Source organism: Raphanus sativus, chromosome 6 (genome assembly GCF_000801105.2).
Source record: "Raphanus sativus cultivar WK10039 chromosome 6, ASM80110v3, whole genome shotgun sequence".
Taxonomy (NCBI): domain Eukaryota; kingdom Viridiplantae; phylum Streptophyta; class Magnoliopsida; order Brassicales; family Brassicaceae; genus Raphanus; species Raphanus sativus.
In genome coordinates, this window is record NC_079516.1 from 21,679,192 (window position 1) to 21,699,965 (window position 20,774).

At 34.7% G+C, this 20,774-nt stretch overlaps 3 protein-coding genes and 1 long non-coding RNA gene across 5 annotated transcripts; 1 reads left to right on the top strand and 3 right to left on the bottom strand.

The window, feature by feature from the left end:
• Positions 1 to 2,367: 2,367 nt before the first annotated feature.
• On the bottom strand, positions 2,368 to 4,182 carry LOC108810336 (uncharacterized). Its single transcript, XR_001943047.2, has 3 exons — positions 3,583 to 4,182; positions 2,791 to 3,013; positions 2,368 to 2,662 (listed from the first exon to the last, which is right to left on the bottom strand). It is a non-coding gene; the product is annotated as an uncharacterized LOC108810336 (long non-coding RNA).
• Positions 4,183 to 6,102: 1,920 nt separating this feature from the next.
• LOC108813094 (probable inactive histone-lysine N-methyltransferase SUVR2) lies at positions 6,103 to 9,514 on the bottom strand. 2 transcript variants are annotated; one of them, XM_056989388.1, is made up of 10 exons: positions 9,241 to 9,514; positions 8,809 to 9,010; positions 8,672 to 8,725; positions 8,561 to 8,599; positions 7,319 to 8,479; positions 6,955 to 7,205; positions 6,762 to 6,828; positions 6,615 to 6,665; positions 6,393 to 6,486; positions 6,103 to 6,293 (listed from the first exon to the last, which is right to left on the bottom strand). In XM_056989388.1, exons 2-10 carry the CDS (start codon positions 8,989 to 8,991, stop codon positions 6,265 to 6,267), a joined length of 1,929 nt encoding a protein of 642 aa, XP_056845368.1. In that variant the 5' UTR covers positions 8,992 to 9,010; positions 9,241 to 9,514; the 3' UTR covers positions 6,103 to 6,264. The 2 variants fall into 2 exon arrangements, with proteins under 2 accessions (XP_056845368.1, XP_056845367.1); XM_056989387.1 differs by having other exon boundaries at positions 6,390 to 6,486.
• A 4,430-nt stretch (positions 9,515 to 13,944) lies between these two features.
• Positions 13,945 to 14,510, bottom strand: LOC108806591 (mitochondrial import receptor subunit TOM9-2). Its single transcript, XM_018578744.1, has one exon. It carries the CDS (start codon positions 14,448 to 14,450, stop codon positions 14,151 to 14,153), a length of 300 nt encoding a protein of 99 aa, XP_018434246.1. The 5' UTR covers positions 14,451 to 14,510; the 3' UTR covers positions 13,945 to 14,150.
• Positions 14,511 to 16,498: 1,988 nt separating this feature from the next.
• Positions 16,499 to 18,882, top strand: LOC108805904 (hypothetical protein At1g04090). The gene is made up of 2 exons (XM_018577893.2): positions 16,499 to 16,808; positions 17,054 to 18,882. Exons 1-2 carry the CDS (start codon positions 16,703 to 16,705, stop codon positions 18,661 to 18,663), a joined length of 1,716 nt encoding a protein of 571 aa, XP_018433395.1. The 5' UTR covers positions 16,499 to 16,702; the 3' UTR covers positions 18,664 to 18,882.
• Positions 18,883 to 20,774: the final 1,892 nt, after the last annotated feature.

Genomic DNA, 20,774 nt, shown 5'->3' on the forward strand with positions numbered 1-20,774 from the left:
CAAATTTAAGAAAAGATTAAAGTTTTAATATTGTGTTCAAAAGATAAAATTTATAAATTTTATAATTTTATAGTTCTATAGTTTAGGGATTGAGGTTCAAATTTAAGAAAATATTAGAGTTTTAATATTGTGTTCAGAGTTGAAGGAATGATTTTGTTTCCGCCCAAAATATTTTTTCCCCGCCCAAAATACAAAACGTCGCGAAAAAAATTACGCTCGACGGCTGAGTTATAGGAACGTTACGGCTGGCTTATACCATTCCGATACGTTACGGCTGAGTTATGCATATTTTACAACTAAGTTCATAATTTTTATAACTTTATAATTCTATAGTTTAGGGTTTGAGGTTCAAATTTAAGAAAAGGTTAGAGTCTTAATATTATTGTGTTCAAAAGATAAACTTTATAATTTTTATAACTTTATAGTTCTATAGTTAGGGTTTGAGGTTTCAATCTAAGAAAATATTAAAGTTTTAATTCTGTGTTCAGAGTTGAAGGAATGATTTGTTTCCGCCCAAAATACGAAACGTCGCGAAGCAAACTACACTTGACGACTGACTTATAGAAACGTTACGGCTGGCTTATACCATTCAGATACGTAACGGCTGAGTTAAGCATATTTTACAACTAAGTTCATAATTTTTATAACTTTATAATTCTATAGTTTAGGACTTGAGATTCAAGTTTAAGAAAAGGTTAGAGTCTTAATATTGTGTTCAAAAGATAAACTTATACTTTTTATAACTTTATAGTTCTATAGTTAGGGTTTGAGGTTCAAATTTAAGAAAATATTAAAGTTTTAATATTGTGTTCAGAGTTGAAGGAATGATTTGTTCCCGCCCAAAAACAAAATTTTCCCACCCAAAATATGAAACGTCGTGAAACAAACTACACTTGACGGCTGACTTATAGAAACGGAACGGCTGACTTATACTATTCAAATGCGTTATAGTTGAGTTATGCATACTTTATGGCTGAGTTATGCATACATTATGGCTGAACTATAATCAAATTACGGTTGAGTTATCCATATGTTATGGCTGAGTTATGGTTACAATATTGTTTTTTTATAATCAAATACTGAGTTATGGTTGCAATACAGCTTTGTTATAACCAATTTGACCAAAAAAACATTTAGCAGATTCAAGATTCATCATCCCAACTTAAATTAAATATAGAAACCAAAAGAAAAAAATAAAAAGACGAGTACATAGATTAGGAATCAAGAGATAATAAACAACATAGATTTAAATAATAAAAAATCTGAGACAGATCTATCGCTGTGGTTGTCGTCTTTGATCGTGGTCGGTTAAAAAAAAAGATTTCTCTCTTCCAGTGTCATGTATGGTGATCCGATATCCTGCTGCTCTCTCTCTCTCACCGGATTCGTCGTTTTTCAGAGAGAGAGAGAGAGAGAGAGAGAGAGAGAGAGAGAGAGAGAGAGAGAGAGAGAGATGAAGTGGATAAGTCCCTTCAATTGATTAAGAAAATGAGAGAATGATTTTTGGCCTTTGGATTTCATTTAATCAATGACCATCAATTGTGATCCTTGTAAAAGAAAGATTAATCAATGAGAGAAAAGGGCGAGGATAGGTAAAAAGATAATTCTGAACCATTAGATTAAAATCAATCAATGGTCATGAAAAAAGCAATATAAATTGTAATTTTAGTTCTTTTTAATTTGATTTAAAAATTGCTTAAATTTAAAGAATGTAGTTACATGTTTAAATAAAAAATTAAAATAAAATTTTAAAAATTAAAGATTATTTTTTAAATGATTAAAATTTGAGTTTAACCCCTAAACCCTAAACCCTAAACTATAAACCTAAACTTTAAACTTTAAATAATAAAAAATATCAGATTTAATGTTTAAAGATAAACTTTATAACTTTTATAATTTTATGATTCTATAGTTTAGGATTTAAGGTTTAGATTTAAGAAAATATTAAAGTTAGAGTCTTATAAGTAAGAATTGAATAAGTGATTGTAAGAGAACATATATATAATGATCAAGTTAAAGTCTCATCTTGAGAACATATATACACATTCAGTTGATTTATATTCACTTGATATTGAAAAGATGATCTTCAATATAACTTTTTAAAGTACTTGAATTCAATTTTCCGATTTTAGGGTATGTTTGAGGTATGGCTGAGTTATATAAACGATACGGTTGGGTTATCTAAACGACACGACTGAGTTATATAAACATTTTCTTAGGATATGTTTGTGGTATGGCTGAGTTATATAAACGATACGGCTGAGTTATCTAAACGACACGGTTGAGTTATATAAACATCTTCTGATTTTATGGTATGTTTGAAGTATGGCTGAGTTATCTAAACGACACGGTTGAGTTATATAAACATCTTCTGATTTTATGGTATGTTTAAAGTATGGCTGAGTTATATAAACGATACAGCAGAATTATCTAAACGATACGGATTGGTTATATAAATATAGCATAAGTCAAATACAAAATACATGGGTGAATTATGTCTCTTACATAGAAAACCCAAAATACAGATTTTCTGCACCATTCCGGTGATAACTCCTGTACATCTCCAAGCTTCATTGAACTTTTTGTATAGTCTCTGCTGAATCCGTCGATTCTTTCTGTCTCGTCCATTATTTTCTTGTCCAGTCTTCTCTTTCACTCAGGTCTGGAAAAATATTTTAAGATTATCCAAAACAGAACATACCAACAAAATCTAAAACTATGATTACCAGAACAAGTTAACACATGTATATAAACAGATTCACGTATGTAATTAATTTTAGTCCTGCATACCACCATATATTGTCTCCTCTGCTCACGGCCAGCAGATCTGCCCATGAACAGAAAAAAAAACAGATTCAAAACGGACAGATAGACAGGCAAATAGAGAAGTGACTGTGGTGGTGGTGAAAGACTGGGGCGGAATCGAAGGGAGTGCGACGGGATCGACGAGCCTCTTCCCATGTCTTCTTTCTGTTTCCTTTCTCTCTCTCGTCTCAAGAACGAGATCTGTTCTCTGAAAATAGTCAAAAATACAAATGAAAAAGAAGAATTGTTAATTAGTAATGTAAATTTTCTTAATAATTTTTTAATTAATGATGTGGATTTGATGTTTAAAAATAATTTCAATTAAAAAAAAACTAAGAAAAGGTTCTTATTGTCATTTACAATAGGTATACAAACATTCTAATAATTTTTAAAAAATGTATAACATTCTAGTAATAAATCAACTTTTCTATGACATTCTAGTAATTTTCTCTATCTTTAAAGCAAGCAAATGAAACACAAAATTTTCTGAAACCGAAATTAGGTTGTTGCAGAACAAACTTTAAGGTCTTTTCAAGATGGTCATTTTAACTGATCAAAACTCAAAATAAGATCAGGATTGATGTTATTTCCACGTTGAAACATTTTTGATCAACGAGTTTATCACGTTCAAAAACTTTAAAATAATTAATCATGTTATCAAAAAAGAGTTTGAAACAAAAAATTAATTTACGTTTTCCAGACCAAAATGTTTTACATCACTAGAACTAATCATAACAATAATTTCAGGCACACAATTAATCTTATCAAGTTCCTTACTTTGCTCTTGTGAGTCTGGGGACAAAGGCGCATGAGTTGTTTCTGATTCCAAGCTTATCTGCTACTCCAACACTTCACTTTCTGTTAAAATTTTATGTTCTATTTCTGGTGAGTGTTCTTCTGAGACCTGAGACACTGGAAAAATACAAAACAGAGAAAAGAACACTCATATTTTTCCAGCAGCTTTGTTTCTCCTTGGTCTTTCAACCATGGTAAGCAATATCTGAGACTCCTTTCTCCACTTCAGTGTTGTTTCCACGCTTATCCTCGAGCTCCTTAGGTTCTTCAACTGCCATATGCTCCCGATCATGACAAGAATAAAAATCATTAGCATAATCAGAAGTTGTAGTCTCGATTTTATGAGTTTTTGGCTAAAAAAATCTAATTCTTTTCTTTTCTCTTGAACAGCTGATCCCTTTTTATAAGACAGTGGCTCATGGACTAGTGGGAGAGTGGGAGAGGACATGGGGTTGGCCATCTTTTCTTATGTGACTGAGACTCTATTGGGTGATAATGATCATGAACCATGGCCTGGTTTGTTTTCTGCTGTAGTTACCAGCAACAAAATGTTTCTTCATGAAGTGTTTCAGCTCAAAACAAGATGCAACTTGTGTTTCTCCTATTTTTTGGGTAATAACAAGCTGATCCCACAATTCAATTGATAAGACTTCTATTTAATTGTTATAAAAGTTTATAAATTAATTTATAATACTTATAAAATATTATAAAATCATTTGTAAATTCTTCTATATCTATTTATTATTGTATAAATGTGTAGTTATGATAATTATATATGTATTGTTAAAGCTATTTTTATTGTAAATTCAATTATTGTACTTTACATCGAAATGGTTTTCTAAATTCATTGGCTGTGATATAGAACCACTTTACATCCAAATGATATAAATTATTGAATCACTTGAGTTATAGAACCACTTATTAGGATTTATGAAACTATTTATAAGAATTTTTAAATTTTTGAGAAATAATTCATAAAATATATAATTTATAAATAGTTTCATAAATCCTAATAAGTGGTTCTGTTGTGATTTATTGTGTGTCATAATTCTTTTTGGATTTGATTTTTAAGTACTACAACTGAACCTTTTATTTGAGCGAGTAATTCACTCCTTAAAATAATTTGAGCGAAATCAACTAAATTCTCTAGTTTTAATAAAAAACTAGATTTTGACCCGCGCTTTCAAAGCGCAGGTTTATGTTTGGTGAAAATTTTATATAATCACATTTATATAATCCGTCTTGTATATGTATTTATATAATCCGTCTTATATATGTATTTTATATCCAGATTTATGTTCGGTAAAACTATATTATACATGTATTTTTAGGTTTTTAATTTTGAATTAGATATTTTAAATATAAATCAATATAACAGTTTTATAGTTTTGATCGGTGTTTTGAAATTCGATTGAGACCTGCGGTTGAAAGGATTACCGGTTGATCAAAGATAAATTCAGTTCGGGTTTGAAAAAAAAATAAAATTTAAAAATCCAATAAAAACTACTAAAATCAAAATTCAGTTACCGGTTGAACCACTGGTTGAACCAATAAACAATTTTTATTTTTTATAAATAATTTTTGTTAGATAGTTGGGATTATATTTAGGAAAAAGCGGTTTAAAACCAAACCATTAAATAGTTTGAAAAAAACGATGCAGTTTCAAACATGTCCGGCTGGAAAAATATTAAAATGATGCAGTATCAAACACGGAATAATCACATACCAAAATTGAATTAGGAAACCGGTGGTTAATGACAAACCAAAAACAATTAAAAAAGAAACCAATGCAAAATGTCCAAAATGTCATTAATGAATACAAAAGAAAGCCTCTTTAATAGGGGTAAACAGAGTAAAAATCCAAATGTGCTTGTACTTTAATTTTAATAGTATAGATAATCTCAGCCCCCTTTGAGATTGACAAAGGAAACTTTTCCATACTCTCATGTGTCTTCCAATTAAAGGTTGTAGAACTTTTTTTTGTTTCATGTGTTGAAATTTCAGTGTAAATTTGTTATTTGAACTCTTAGTTTACAAATACCTGCTAAAATAAATATAAAGGTTATACTTTAACAGAGAGACAAATAGAGTATAGTAGTTAGTAAATACTAGAGATGTGTTAATTTTATCATTCAGTATTATAACTTTACAACTGGTTTCTGAAAACGTGTAAAAAATCATAAAACATACGGCTTCGAGAGAAAGACGGTGAGCAAATTTACACCAAAAAAGATAAGAGTATACGGTACCTAACTGAACTTTACTTTGTTCCTTCCTACCTGTTTTAATAAAAATAAACTATAGTCATGTTTTGATATTTAGATCTTTCTTTGCCTCCAAAGCCATATATATATAAACAGAAAATATAATCTTTCCACAAGTGCTCTCCTTGGAGGTCTACCTTTAAGTTGAGATCAGTTATGTAGAGAGAGAGAGAGACTGAGAGACATGTTCTATAACGTCAAACAAAAGCCGTAACGATCAGAGAGGGAGTTTTAGATAGTCAAACCAAAGCCATAGCTATTATAACCCAAGTTAAAAAGATATACACGAGACCCTTGTTTGCTTATTTGCCTTATGGAATTGACAATACGAGAGTTTTTAGGAAAAGCTGCCAATTCTTTCACAAAAAGAGTTCGAGACAAAAAAAACCACTGTAAGCTCTCATGCTCTCTTCTTCGCCTTCTTGCTTTCTGCACCACCAGAGAACTGATGTTAGTTGCAAGAAAAGTAACGTCAGGAGTTCATATATTGAAACCGATAGAAAACATTCAAGAGCCAAAACTCACTACTTGTCCGCTTAACATTCCGACAGAACTCGCTGCCGCATTGACAGTGGAACGGAAGCGTGGGATAAACATGATCGTTGAACTCAACGCCGTAATCCTGCAGGTTAAGTCTTAACACTTGTTAGACAGAATCACAACAACAAAAACATGGCTTGAACCCTAACTGTGAAATTTTCTAAAAGAAACAAATCTGTATAGAAGCAGTTGAAGAAACTTCTAACACACCCATGTTAGTTCCTCCATAGCCTCGATGTCTCTTGTTGTGAAGAACGCAAGCTGGGAAACCCACACACAGACACAGGTTAGCTTCCCGTTATACAGAGACTTATGCAAGCAAGAGATTAGAAATGAAACCAGGGTTTGTTTCATTACATGATAGTATTTAAAGTCCATATTCTCCACATGCACTGGGATGTCAATCAAATTTGCATCTGAGCATCTGAACATACGCATAGACATAGTATTACGGTTATCAAAGTAACGAAATGGGAGCTTTTAAAGCTAAGCTAGCCGTTTGCAGATTCCTAAAATGGGCAAAAACCAAAGGAGCTAAATTCATTTTTACCTGTGATTAATGAACCTGGAAATATTTCCATAATGCATTCCATCAAGGCAAAGAGCATTGTCGACACCTGAAGCTTCTTCAGAACCCCAGTGTGCATCCAATATTACCGGAAAGGTAAGCTTCTCAGAGCTACGCTTGATCAACTCCGATATGGTCAATATTTCTCCGGCAAACTCACAGACAAATGCTCCTTTAGGCAGCTTTTCTAGAGTCCTGAGTCCCCAACCTGTCCCATTGGGCGTGAAAAATACCTGATTCAAAAGATTAAAGAAAACCTTTATGCCCAGGTTTTAACAGATAGATCAAAAATCATCTTTTTTGTTTATTCATCAGAACTAAATAATGGCAAGATGAACACAGACACCTGCAGCTTGTTATGAATGCCATGTTGGACGACTCGGTTGCCACAGTTGTTGATACAACCACAATTGATCCAGCATTCTTTAACGACCTTCCTCTTTAAATGCCCCTTGCATGGTTCAAGAGTCTCTTCGTTTTTAGCTTTCTCCAAAGGACATTCTTTGCAATACTGCAACACATGTTTCTGAGGGTCACGTGCCTCAGCTATACAATCTTCAAGGAAATCTTTCTGCAGGAGGCCATCTTTAGTGTATGCGAAGCCTGCACACCTGCACGCCACAGACGGAGCCAAGCAGTCTCCACAGCAAGAGGAGCAGCGTTGGTCATCATCGCCGATGTTCCCAAGTGAAAACTTCACCGCAGCATCTAGATAGACATAGCTTTGGAGTATGTATCGAAAAGGTGGAGGAACCTTGCTGTTGAATTCATTCACCCAAGGAATCTCAACGTTTTCTTTTCCGAGGGTGATGTCACTGATGCTGCTTATCAATCTAAAATCATCCGCGGAGATCTGGCACTCAGGAACCACTACTAAACCCATTGACCCACAACCAACTTCTCCGTTTTCTGCGGACTGGTTGGCTGAGTTACTTGCCTTTGTTGCCATCGTTGCTGGAGATTTCTTCAATACATCAATACTGGTAGTGAGAAAGGGCAATTTTTCTGGCAAGGGGCTGGCTGCGTTTTTGGATAGTTCGAGGAAGCAAGTAACCATGTCGCCCATAAAACGACCAACGGAGAAGTTAGGGTCGAGTATTTTGTAAGACCGGAGACACTTATCCTCCATTGCTCTTCGGAGCTCCTCCATAGTGGGTACATGTAGACTGGATCCTCCAGTTGCAGGAGAAAACCTCAGATTAATCTTCACCTCACCCGTCTCAGAAGAAGCTAATTCAAGTGTTGATGATTCTTCTAGGGTTGTAGCCAGCCTGTGCTCATTATATCTCACAATAGTTGTACGAGGATCTTCATTTCTGGCACCATGAATGGTATTTTCGGTTGATAGAGGATGAAATGGAAGTAAGATAGTTTCTTGGTCGTGAGTTGTATGCTCTTTTAAACTGGGATTGTTAAGAGACAAAGCAGAGGCTCCTTCCCCTCTGCGTCGTAGCCTCTTTAAAGGAGGTTCAAGCTCATCCAAGGCATCTTCATCTTCCTCCAGAGACTGATAATACATGAACTAAACTGAATAAATGCAAGAAAAACATAAAAAATCTATAAGAACATAGATATTCAGTTTGCATACTTCAAGTGCCTTCTTCTTTCCTCTGTCAACTTCTGCAGCCTGAGAGCAACAAATTAAACTAAAATTAAAAAAAAAAAAGAGTCTTGAACTAATAAAAAGGAAAGAACATACGCTGGCTCCAGCTTCGTTGGCCTTCTTCTCCTTTCCTTTTACTTCTTCAGTGACCTTCATAGGTTAGGCATTAATCAGATTGATAACAAAGCAAATGATAAAACTAAAGAAATAATAAAAAAAAAAAGAAGGAAAACCTGAGAATCTTGGGAATCAAAGATAGCATCAGCGAGAGCCCTGTAATTGTCCTCGGCTATTAACTCCCAGTTTCTGTCGTAAAGTTGGAGAAGGTTCTTCAAGACCGGCTTCACTTGCGCATCCGCTATTCCTAGATCATTCATAGCTTTGAATGCTCTTTTGACATGATTACTTGGTGCCATGGTTTATGCTCCCAAAGTTCTGCAACACCAACAACAAAACACACATAACTGAAGAGAAACTGTAAAGACAGACAAAAAGGGCAGATCAACATTACAAAACGCAGAGATAATTCAAAACAAAGGGCATGCGACAGTGACTCATTTATGTAACGGCCACAACAAAGCCCTAGGGAAAAAAGGTTATTGTCTATTCTAGAGAACAAATGTTGTTTTCCAAGAGATCGCAGAGAAAAAACTGGAAGAACTTACTAAGTGTGGTTAGGGTTTTTAGGTTTAATGCAAAGCTCAGTGAAGCAAAGGATTCAAGGGGGTTTTGATTGACTGCTTAGGTCTACAAATCGTGTGGCCGATGAAAGCGAAAGATAACGGCAGAGAGGTAATGTCGGCGTCAAAGGCAGAGAATTGAGCCGGCGCGTGAGAACACGCGGGGACTGTACGACAGGTGCTTCTGCACTTGCTCGTATTGCTAAATCTTGAACTGTGAGGACTCTCTTTCTCTCTCTCTCTCTGTTTCTGACGACGTCCGTTGAAATCACCCCTCCTTTATTTTGATTCTCTTCTTAATGGGCCAGGCATAAAATTGGGTCGACCCGGCCTAGATAGAAATAACGATTCAGAGTGTTAATGAGTAGTCGATGATCCTCTGCTTTAACGCTTTTTCTTTATTTGTTTCTACAAACAAATTTAAAAGGTCTCCAAATGGAAAAGTTTTGGGTTAATCCATAGTGCGATTTTATTTGTGTGTTAATTTGAGAAAATCTAACTGAAAACTCTTCGTAGAATCTAGTTGAGGAATGTGTGTGTTTTGAAAATTTTCATGGTGAATATGTACAGTTACAAGAAAAAAGAACTTATTTTTCAATCTAGCTGAAAAATGTTGTTGATATTTTCGAAAATTTTCAAAAAAGATTCAGTCCATATTTGAGGTTTTCTTTAATATATTAATACTCCAAAATTTGTTCAGATGTTTTTTTTAATCTCAAATGGTCGTTCTATTATTCAGGCTTGAGGTGGTCTTGAGGTGGTCTGGGAAACCAGACCGGAATAGAACAACTAATGTAATACAAGTTTCTATGGAAAGATCTTGCTATCTTAGCTAATGAATCAGAAGATACATTCTCACTGCGTGAAATATAAACTATCGAAAACTCCGAGAATCTGCTCTTCAATTTGAGAAGCTCTTTCAGTCAGTTGAGAAGTTCAGCCATGCTCCAGGGTCCTTGATCATTGATATCAAATCCTTGCAGTCAGTTCCAAAGAGCTGACAGGTCGATAATTGCAGCATACATTCCATCGCCCATACCAACACTTCAAGTTCCGAATGTAAAGATGATATTCTTCGAGGTTTATTCCTTGCACCCAGTAGCTGAATTCCTCCGTCTTTGTTCTTCCATGTCCAACCATAACCACTAAAGAGTGCATTATGTGTCCAAGAGCCATCAATCAAACATATTTCTGTCTGTATAGGAGGAGTTGTATTTTTTGGCAGTATCACTACCTCTTCCTTCTGGTTTGCAGCAAACCAAGCATGACATTCCGATTCCGCATGTCTTACAGTTTCCAAGGGGTCCCTGTCTATTCCTCTGAATAGCTTCTCATTTCTTCTTTTCCATATGAACCATAGGATCCATGAGTATGGGTCTTTATCTAGTTCCGGGTCTTCAATGTCATTCTTTCTCCAAAATAGATAATCAATATTCGAGAAATGACTAGCACTGGGAAAAGTAGTAGGAGGAGTAGGTGTCGTAGCATGGGCCCAAGTTTGAATAGCTGGGGGCATTCAAATAATGCATGATTAATGGTTTCATCCTCAGCTCCACATCTAGGACAATGGTTATCACATCGCATATGACGATGGTTTAGGTTACTAGTAACAGCTAATTGTCCAGATATAGCTTGCCATATGAAGTGTTTGATCTTCTGAGGAGCCTTTATCTTCCAAGCAAAGGCTTGGAGTTTTAAGATACTTGGCTCAGGCTCCGAGGTGTGTTCTCTAAGCAAGTTAGTTGCTACCCAATAACCTGATTTGACCGTGTACATTCCGTTTTTCGTATAACTCCAACAATATTCATCTCGAGAAAAGTCTTTGCTTATGGCCAGTGATGTTATCAGCTCAATATCCTCCCTTTGAACATATTGTTCCAGTTTCTCTGCATCCCAGCACCTCGGTTTACCCGTCATGAGCTCCCTTACTGCCATCAATGGATGTACAACTGGAGCACAGGTTCTGGCCGGCCTCGATGGGATCGTTGGGATCCAAGGATCCTCCCATGCCTTGATCTCATTTCCAGAGTGGACTTTCTGTCTGATACCCGTCAGTATCAACTCTTTGGCAGCCATAATACTCGTCCATCCATATGAGGGATTTGACGTTTTGTTTAGACGCAAAGGTGTACTACATCTGAAATATCTTCCCCTCAAAACCTTGGCCAATAGTGAATTCGGGAATTGTACTAGACGCCATAGCTGCTTCCCAAGTAATGCTAGGTTGAACTCGTGGATGAGTCTGAATCCTATACCTCCTTCTTCTATGGGTTTACATACTTTTTCCCATTTGACCTAGTGTATCCCCCTTTTAGACGGGTTTGAACTCCACCAGAACTGTGCAATGGCACTAGCTAAGTTTTCGCAAGTCTCTAATGGTAGAAGCAATGTAGACATCACATACGTGGGCAATGCCAGCAATATCGATTTTATGAGCACCTCTTTCCCACCGCTACAGAGCATTCTTCATGTCCAGCTATTGACTCGAATCTGCAGACGTTCCTTCAAGTAGGCAAAGAGCCTTACTTTTGATCCACTGATGTCCTCAGGAATGCCAAGATATGTTCCCATTCCACCCTCGTTTATGATCTCTGTTCTTCCTTTTATCTCGTACTTCACATGGCCAGGTACCCTGTTACCAAAGAGTAAGGATGATTTCTCAAAATTAATACACTGTCCAGAAGCTTTTCCATATGTTGTTAGTGCTTTCATTATTTTATCACATTCACGGGGCCCCGCCTTACCAAAGAGTAAGGATGATTTCATTAATACTCTTACCAAAGAGTAAGGATGTTTGTTCAGATATTATATATAGGCAAGATGTTAATTGTTTTTTTCATTTATCACTTTCTGCTAGAAACTTGATTTATAAATTTTATAATTGTATACTTATTTTAGTTTTGAATTTTTATAATATAATATGAATACATATTACAATTTCTATTATTTCAATTGAAAATTTTTATTGGATATTTTTAGTATTATTTTTATTTATTCTGTTTTTAAAGAAAAAAAATTTACCCTCCCGCAACCGCAAACGGTAGCTGGAATCAGCTTTTGATTTTAAGAGGTTCAGAGCGGTTTGAAGTGATTTGTAGCGTTTTCTGTGATTGTTTCGAAACGCCAACAACCATTATGAACCGCAAAAACTGCGTTTGCGGGTGGTAGCGGGAAAACCAGAACACAAGTGGTCTGTTGAAGATAAAATATATTTCCCAAACAAACTCATCAAATAAACGGATCTGGGCCAAATTGGACGAAGCTAGCCAAAGCTTACCGCTGATTTGAGGGCAAAAATGACAAATTTACCAAGGATAAAAGAGAATGACCCCCTTTTCAGAAAAAAAAAATAAAAGAAAAGGGCCTCGGATGAGAGAGAGACATTCAGATATTTCTACTAGAGCATCTTTAAAAAATATTCTATTTTTTGTTTGCAAAATTCTATATTGAAGTTTCAAAGTATCTGTCTCCAAAAATAAAAATTCAAATTTAACTTCAAAATTATTTATGTTTTATACTATGATCTTTATACTGGTTATAGTTAATATAAATTTATAAAACTTTTATAAATACCAAACACATATATAAACATATTATAGCAATATTAATTACAATAAATATAAAATTATAAATATAATTAAATATTAAACTATAAGAAGATACCACATTCTTGTTGTCTAATTTGAGTTCTAATATATTATAAATTTCATATAGAACTTTTTGAAGTATTATATATTTTATTTTAAAATTTTCAAGTATCATATTACAACAAATATTAAATTTCATTCGTAATATTTCTGTTAAATTTTAGTTTTAGAATATTATAATTTTTTAAAAATTATTTAATTTTAATGATCAAAACGAAACGAAAAAATATTTAGAATATAAATATAATTTGTAACTAAAAAACCAAAATGCAAATAAATTTTTTTTTCAAATTTGATTGAAGTTTTAAAGTTGTTTTTTTAGAGCAAAAAATTATATATTTAAAATTATAGAGTTTCTTTTGAATTGGAGTTGCTTTTAGAGTTTACAGTAATTAGTAATATCAAACTTGTCAAATATCTTTGTAATCACCTCAAGATCATTCAATAAACGTTTTTCAAACAATTCAAATTGGTGTTAACATTATGTACTATATTGAATTAAGATCAAACAATTGGTGCTGATTGTGACGAACTTTTAGAAATAGCGCCAAGAACAAATCACCATAGTTGCAGAAAATACAACCGGCACAGGGACAACCCTGCCAGGAACGGAGACTGCCACCAAGATGCATATGATGACAGACATGATGGAACACTTCGCTAAGACAGACGACGCTAATAAGGCAATCAGCAAACATCTCGATGCAATATCCGCTGGTCTTACCCTTTCTACAGCAAATGACGGCAAACAAACACCGATAAGAGTCATTTCTCCTCCCACGGTTTAGTTAGCTGGTTGAACAACCAACCGACAAGTCCCCTATTTGCAGTGAGGTGTTTTAAACGTTTGAACAAACCGCTTGGCAATCACACACAAGTAAACTTCCCCCGACTTGTATAAAACTCAAACTCCAAAGATACATTGCTAATATAACTCAATTACTGAAGTACCATGATCATCGAGCCCATTGATAGATAAACTCCATACGAGATTAAACTTCATCACCTAAAGATCATTTTAATTAACTTAAAATATTGCTAATATCAAAAACTCCTTATCCATTGAAAGTAGAACTGTCGATTGCAAAAACCAATCTGAAGATAAAAACAAGCTCGAAACTTTAATGAGAATCCACCGTGTCCGTGTGTAAGAACTCGTATCCGACAAAAACATAACATAAACAGATTAAACAAACAGATAAACCACCCTAATTGCAAAAGCCTCGAAGTTGGCCCATCTAGGGTTTTCTACATTCCCCTTTGCGCAGGAGACGCGGGAGCTCCGAGGAGGCTTGCCTGCTGAAGATCTAATTCGTTGAGCTGCGCTTCACGATCCATCTCGATGATCAACGGAACAACGAGGATGAGAAAAGTCGTACCAGCGATCCACGCCGCTTTTCCCGTGCTCCAGATCAGTTTCTTCGACACTCCCACGGCATCTCCAGCTGCGCGTCTCCCTTGAGATACGATCTCGGAGTTAGAGATCCGAGCCAAGATGTTTGAATCTCCGCCGCCTGATTTCCCGGCTCCACCGATTCTCTTCGCCATCGATTGATAAATAACTTTTTCTTCTTTTGCACCTTATCGTTTGTGGAAAGAAGGAGAAAGGTACCAACGAGGGTTTTGGAGCTTTGTCCCATTTTATTGGGTCGGTAAGGCCCATTTAATTCATCGGCCCAATTAAGTTAATTAACAACGTTGGTTTTGTTTTTTTTTTTTAACTCACATCAACTTCATATTAACCAAATTGGAAGGACATGATAACACCACACTTACAGACAAAGTATTCTAGTATCACTTAACATCACTAGATGGGATTATAAGCTACCCGAAATAAAAACTTTGATGTAATTTCACCCATGAGAACAAACTCTTTCTCAGACTCAGAAAGAGTTGTCTCTTAAACCAACTACTTGACCACAATGAGCAAAATACGAGACTTAAAGTACTTAAGCTAATCACTACTTCTGCTCAAAAATCTCCAGCCTTTGTCTCTAAGAATAGGCGATCAGTTCAAAGACAAAAACATCAACACCGGATGACGGATTATCGTGACTAGCTTTAGCTCCAACAGGTCCCATGCCACTCTCTTATTGCCTACAAATTGGACCACTTGAGACGAAAGCATTATAGACAATTTCACCGTCTCCGTCTCCCTTCGACCTTGCCGTCTCTCCATAAGAAGCCAGGGTCTACCTCCACGACCTTGAAAGAAGATCCGGAGATTAACCACGACAGCACAGAGATTCGAGCATATCGGCCTAGGAAAGAAGTAGAGGAGGAGAAAGCAAAGAAAATATAAGTTAAGGAAAAGGGGAGATGCTTCCGGCGCCGAGGAGTAGCACCGGAGCGGAGGTTTTCTTCATCGGGTTTCTAGAGAGGAAGGAGAACGAGAGGAGAGAGGGGTTTTTTCTACTGGTCGATCAATAAACAACGCTGGTTTTGAAAGTGGAGATGAGCATCTTATCCGTTAATTGATTCGTTATTCGTGATTTGTTATAAATTACTAACTTATAATTTTATAGCATCGGAAAATTTTAAGAAGGATAAAATTTTATACCCGCAGAATAGAGATAATAGTGATACAAGATAATAACAAGAGAGACTATTTTATAAGGGGAGAAGAGAATGGTGTGTTACAATCAATCGAATTCTTTCATTTATATAGAGTGTAAATATAGTTATGTGTTGTTAGCATAATTAAATTAAATAAATAGTTACAAAATAAAAAAAAATTGAAAAATAAAATAAACTAAAGTATAAATAAAAAGTTTCACTCTATTAGAGTAAGAAATAGAATTACTCTAAATATAGAGTAAGAAATAAATTTGCACTATTTCAGAGTGTAATATAGAGTGGATTTTAACAAAGTTTTATTCTATAATAGAGTTTAGTGTAGAAAATAAAGTATTATTGGAGATTATAGGTCTCAGACTTTTACCCATATCCAGTTACCCATATCTAATTACCCGAACCGGGACCAATCTGAAATCGAACCGGTTCGGATTGGATTGGGTAAACCAAATTTACCCAATGAATCAAAATATATTTAACCATGGGTATCGGATCGGGTCGGGTCTTTACCTGGAACCGAATGGATACCCGATTTAAACCGAATTATATGTAAAAACACTAGGCTACTGTCACTTTGTTGTATTTATTTACATTTACTAATATATATCTGTTTTTTAAATTATTTTTCTTTAAGAAATAAAAATAGAAAATAGAAAAAACATAGTATTTCGGGTTTTAAACGGTTTCACCGAACCGATCTAAAATCGGTCGGAAACCAAATCTGAACCAAAATTCAGTCGGATACTATTTGGTTACACTTTTTAAATAACCGAAATATTCGGAACCGAATGGATCATATCCGGAACCGAACCGATTACCCGAAGTCGCAGGCCTAGGAGATTCCCTTAGCTTTTGGTTTGAAGGAAAGTTAGCTTTAGAAGTTCGGTACTGATTGGATTTCGGTTTGGTTTTGGAATGTGTATTTCCACATAGAGCTAGCTAACTTGCCTTGGTTGGTTTTGTTGTTTTGTTGGTGTCAAAAGAGTATATAATCTGTAAACTCAACTTCTTTGATTCCCTATTAATACAATCAGATGACTTATAAAGCAACAAAAAAATGTTTTTTTTCTGATTAATCTTGATTTTTATGGGATTAAGAATTATCCAAAAATAACTAAATCGAGATATCTAGATGATTGGGACCCAACAAGCTTTGATATATGTCGGTTTGATTACTATTGGTTTCCCGAACCATCGGATGATCTCAGAGCGACAGAGAGGTAGGGATGTTTGGGTGCAAGTGTCTCTATTGGAACAATCTCACAGAATTTCCGCCATTGAAGCAACCCCAAACCTTCTCCCTCCCTGCTTCTCTTCCCCACTGGCCTTCAGGTAATTTCTCAATTTGTGATGATCCCTTCTTTCTTTGAATCTGGTTACCTTCTTCAACTCCGATCTGGAAACAAATTCTGGATTTAACAAATTGCTTTGATCCAATCCACCAAGAATTATGAACAGTCTTTTTTTTTATAGAAACATTTGATTTTTCTCATTTTTTCTTCTTCTTCTTCTTCTTCCTCCTGTCTTTGATTTATAAGCTAAAGCTGAGTTTACTTGAAAATGCGTCAATTGATTAGGTCGAGGCTTTGCTTCAGGAAGAATCAGTCTTGGAGACGTAGAAGTAGCCGAGATCACATCTTTTGAATTCATATGGCGATACGTCTCTCCTCGAGACAAGAACAAGTCTGTCTCATTTTACAAACCCGACAAATTACCCGACAGTTTTCACTGTTTAGGACATTACTGTCAACCCGATTCTCGCCTCTTGAGAGGTTTTGTTCTTGTAGCTAGAGGCATCGTCACGTCTGCACTTGCAAAGCCACTTGATTATACATTGGTCTGGAGCTCAAACGACTTATCATCATCATCATCAGAAGAAGAACCTAAAAGCGAGGGCTGCGGTTACTTCTGGTTACCGCAGCCTCCTCGAGGGTATAAACCGGTCGGATTCTTGGTTACAACGAGTCCCACGAAACCTGGTTTGGATCAAGTTAGATGCGTTCGAGCTAATCTAACCGATAAATGTGAAGCGCGTAGAGTCATTATCACTGCGTTATCGGATTCTTTAAGCGTTCCTTTGTTTATATGGACAACAAGACCTTCAGACCGCGGCATGTGGGGCAAAGGAGTCTCTGCAGGTACATTCTTCTGTAGAACTCCGTTAATGATCTCCACGGAGGAGATTGAAGAAGAAGATCATCTCTGTAACAACATCGCTTGTTTGAAAAACCTTGATTCTAGTTTACATGCGATGCCGAATTTAGACCAGATCCATGCTTTGATTCAACACTATGGTCCGAGAGTCTTCTTCCACCCTGATGAAGTCTACTTGCCTTCTTCCGTCTCTTGGTTCTTCAAGAACGGTGCCGTTTTGTGCTGCTCTGATAACCAAGAGCCTGTCGATGAAAACGGCTCGAACTTGCCTCATGGTGGAGCCAATGATAAACAGTTTTGGATTGATTTACCGAGTAATGATGAACAGAGGAGCAAGTTTCTGAAGCGAGGAGATCTCGAAACAGCCAAGCTCTACGTTCACGTTAAGCCGGCGTTTGGAGGAACGTTTACTGATCTCGCGTTTTGGATTTTCTGTCCTTTTAACGGACCAGCGACTCTGAAGCTCGGCCTCTTGAACATCTCATTGGCTAAAACAGGTCAGCACGTTTGTGATTGGGAGCATTTCACTCTCCGGATCAGCAACTTCTCCGGGGAGCTTCACGCAGTTTACTTGTCTCAGCATAGCGGCGGAGAGTGGGTGGAAGCTCAAGATCTGGAGTTCGTGGAGGGAAGCAACAGAGCTGTGGTTTACTCGTCCAAGCATGGTCACGCCAGCTTTGCTAGGTCAGGGATGTATTTGCAGGGGTCGGATTTGCTTGGGATTGGGATAAGGAACGATACGGCTAGAAGCGATTTGTTTGTGGATTCGTGTTCGAGGTACGAGGTTGTTGCGGCAGAGTATCTAGGAGAGGAGGTGGTGGAGCCGCCGTGGCTTGGTTATATGAGAGAGTGGGGACCAAAGATTGTGTATGGATCGAGGACGGAGATTGAGAGGTTGAATGAGAGATTGCCGTGGAGGCTGAGGTGTTGGGTTGATGCAGTGTTGAGGAAGCTTCCGGTGGAGTTATCAGGCGAGGAAGGGCCAACGGGACCCAAGGAGAAGAATAATTGGTTTGGTGATGAGAGATGGTGATTGTTTTCCCGTTGGTACACAAAATTCGATTCTTTGTAATGAGCTAATGTTATTGTGATTTATGGTTGTATAGTGTGGTTTTTATACCACCAAAATCTGTTAATGGGAAGTGACCAACTATAGTAAAAAGACAATGTGCTGTGTGTTGTAAGTAGAGAAGAGAAAGATGAATTAGCGTGTATTATTATTTGTTATATATACGTTGTTTATTGTGATGTCGACTACGAGAAGTCTTTGTTTACCAAAATTTTTTTGTATTTAGTTTCCAAGCTAAATTCTTATATTGTATTACTATATAAGGAGTTCATTATTTATGGAATAAGACATCAATTTCTTTTTTTTTGTCTTCTTTTTTATTCAAAACACTTTATCAGCAAAATTCTTTAGCAATTTTAAATTAATAGGAATATATTTTATTTTGTTATGGTTTTTTAGTCTATATTCAATCTTTCTTCGAACATATTTATTATCAATTCATGATTTGTAAGAGTAAATTTATACACACTATGAATTTAGAAGCTTTAGTGGACAACACTGATTTGACTTTGTTTCAACTTTCAAGGAAAGTAAATCATTTGATCAATGATTTTGTTGATGCTTATAAGCTAATGTTCAGTATAGGTATGGGCATTCGGTGGTCCATTCGGTATCGGTTCGGGTGATTCGGATTCTCGGATTTTCGGATTTTCGGTGTTATGCTCTGACGTACCATTCGGGTTTTACTAATTATTAGCTCGGATTCGGTTTGGTTCCTTCCGGGTTCGGTTCAGATCGGATGTAACCACTGTCTAAAAACGTCCAAAATTTTTTTTTTTAAACTTCAAAAATTGACGAATATTTTTTCAAAATATATAAATTATTTACAAATCTAATATATATATATATATATATACTATTATTTGCGAAGTGATTTTTTGCAACGGAGCTCTCACGTTAAAAGTTAGACTGGTTAATATCGTTTATACCATTAATAAATAAATTTTAAATAATAAAAACGAATTTTAATTATTTTGATTAGATAAATAATTAACATAATAATAATCAGAATTATCCAAAACCTAAAAGTATATTAAAATAAAAAGATAATTCCTATATATTTGTATAAAACAAAAACTACATAACAAAATATTAATCAATTAATTTTTTAGTTTTATATAATTGAAAAGAGAATATTGAGTTAATTTTAAGATTTATTTTTAACAATGAATATATATATAAATAAATGTTATTTAAAAATATAAGTAAGAATTTTAAATGAAAATATATATAATAATTTGTTAGAAAACATAAATAATTTATTATTATAACCAAAAATACATAACTAAATATTAATCAAGTAAATGTTTTTGTTTTATATAATTGAAAGATAATATTGAATGACTTCTAAGATTTTTTTTACTAATGAATGTATATACAAATAGTTTTTAAAAAATAAAAAGACAATTCCTATATATTTGTATTGTTATCTTAAAATTATTTTCAATAAAAAAATTAATAAAACAAAAACTACATAACTAAATATTAATCAATTAGTTTATTTAGTTTTATATAATTGAAAAGAGAATATTGAGTGACTTTTAAGATATATTTTTAACAATGAATATATATATACAAAGAAATGTTTCTTAAAAATATAAGTAAGAATTTTAAATGAAATATATATAATAATTTGTTAGAAAACATAAATAATTTATTATTAAACCCACAAAATACATAACTAATTATTAATCAAGTAAATGTTTTAGTTTTATATAATTGAAAGATAATATCGAATGACTTCTAAGATTTTTTTTACTAATGAATGTATATACAAATAGTTTTATAAAATTATAAGTAAGAATATTTAAATGAAAATATATATAATAATTTATTATGAAACATAAATAATTTATCATGATAATCTTTTAATTAGTAATGATTATATTATTAAGTAATTATAAAATATTTAAGCCCGCATGCGCGGACGAAACACCTAGTTAAATATTAGTTAAACTATCTAAATTAGCTAAAAATATTCAAAATAACAAATTAAACAAACTACAAAAATATTTTGAATACTTAAAATATCTAAATCACCTTAAAATATATAAAACATTAGCATATTTAACTAA

Bases quoted from the DNA above. Each gene is read 5' to 3' on its own strand.
- LOC108813094 (XM_056989387.1), bottom strand. From the start codon at position 8,991: ATGGCACCAAGTAATCATGTCAAAAGAGCATTCAAAGCTATGAATGAT. The intron at 8,600-8,671 runs GTATGTTCTTTC...TGTTGCTCTCAG, and splicing joins CCAACGAAGCTGGAGCCAGC to GCTGCAGAAGTTGACAGAGG. The intron at 7,206-7,318 runs GTGTCTGTGTTC...CTTTTGAATCAG, and splicing joins GCATTCATAACAAGCTGCAG to GTATTTTTCACGCCCAATGG.
- LOC108806591 (XM_018578744.1), bottom strand. From the start codon at position 14,450: ATGGCGAAGAGAATCGGTGGAGCCGGGAAATCAGGCGGCGGAGATTCA.
- LOC108805904 (XM_018577893.2), top strand. From the start codon at position 16,703: ATGTTTGGGTGCAAGTGTCTCTATTGGAACAATCTCACAGAATTTCCG. The intron at 16,809-17,053 runs GTAATTTCTCAA...TCAATTGATTAG, and splicing joins TCTTCCCCACTGGCCTTCAG to GTCGAGGCTTTGCTTCAGGA.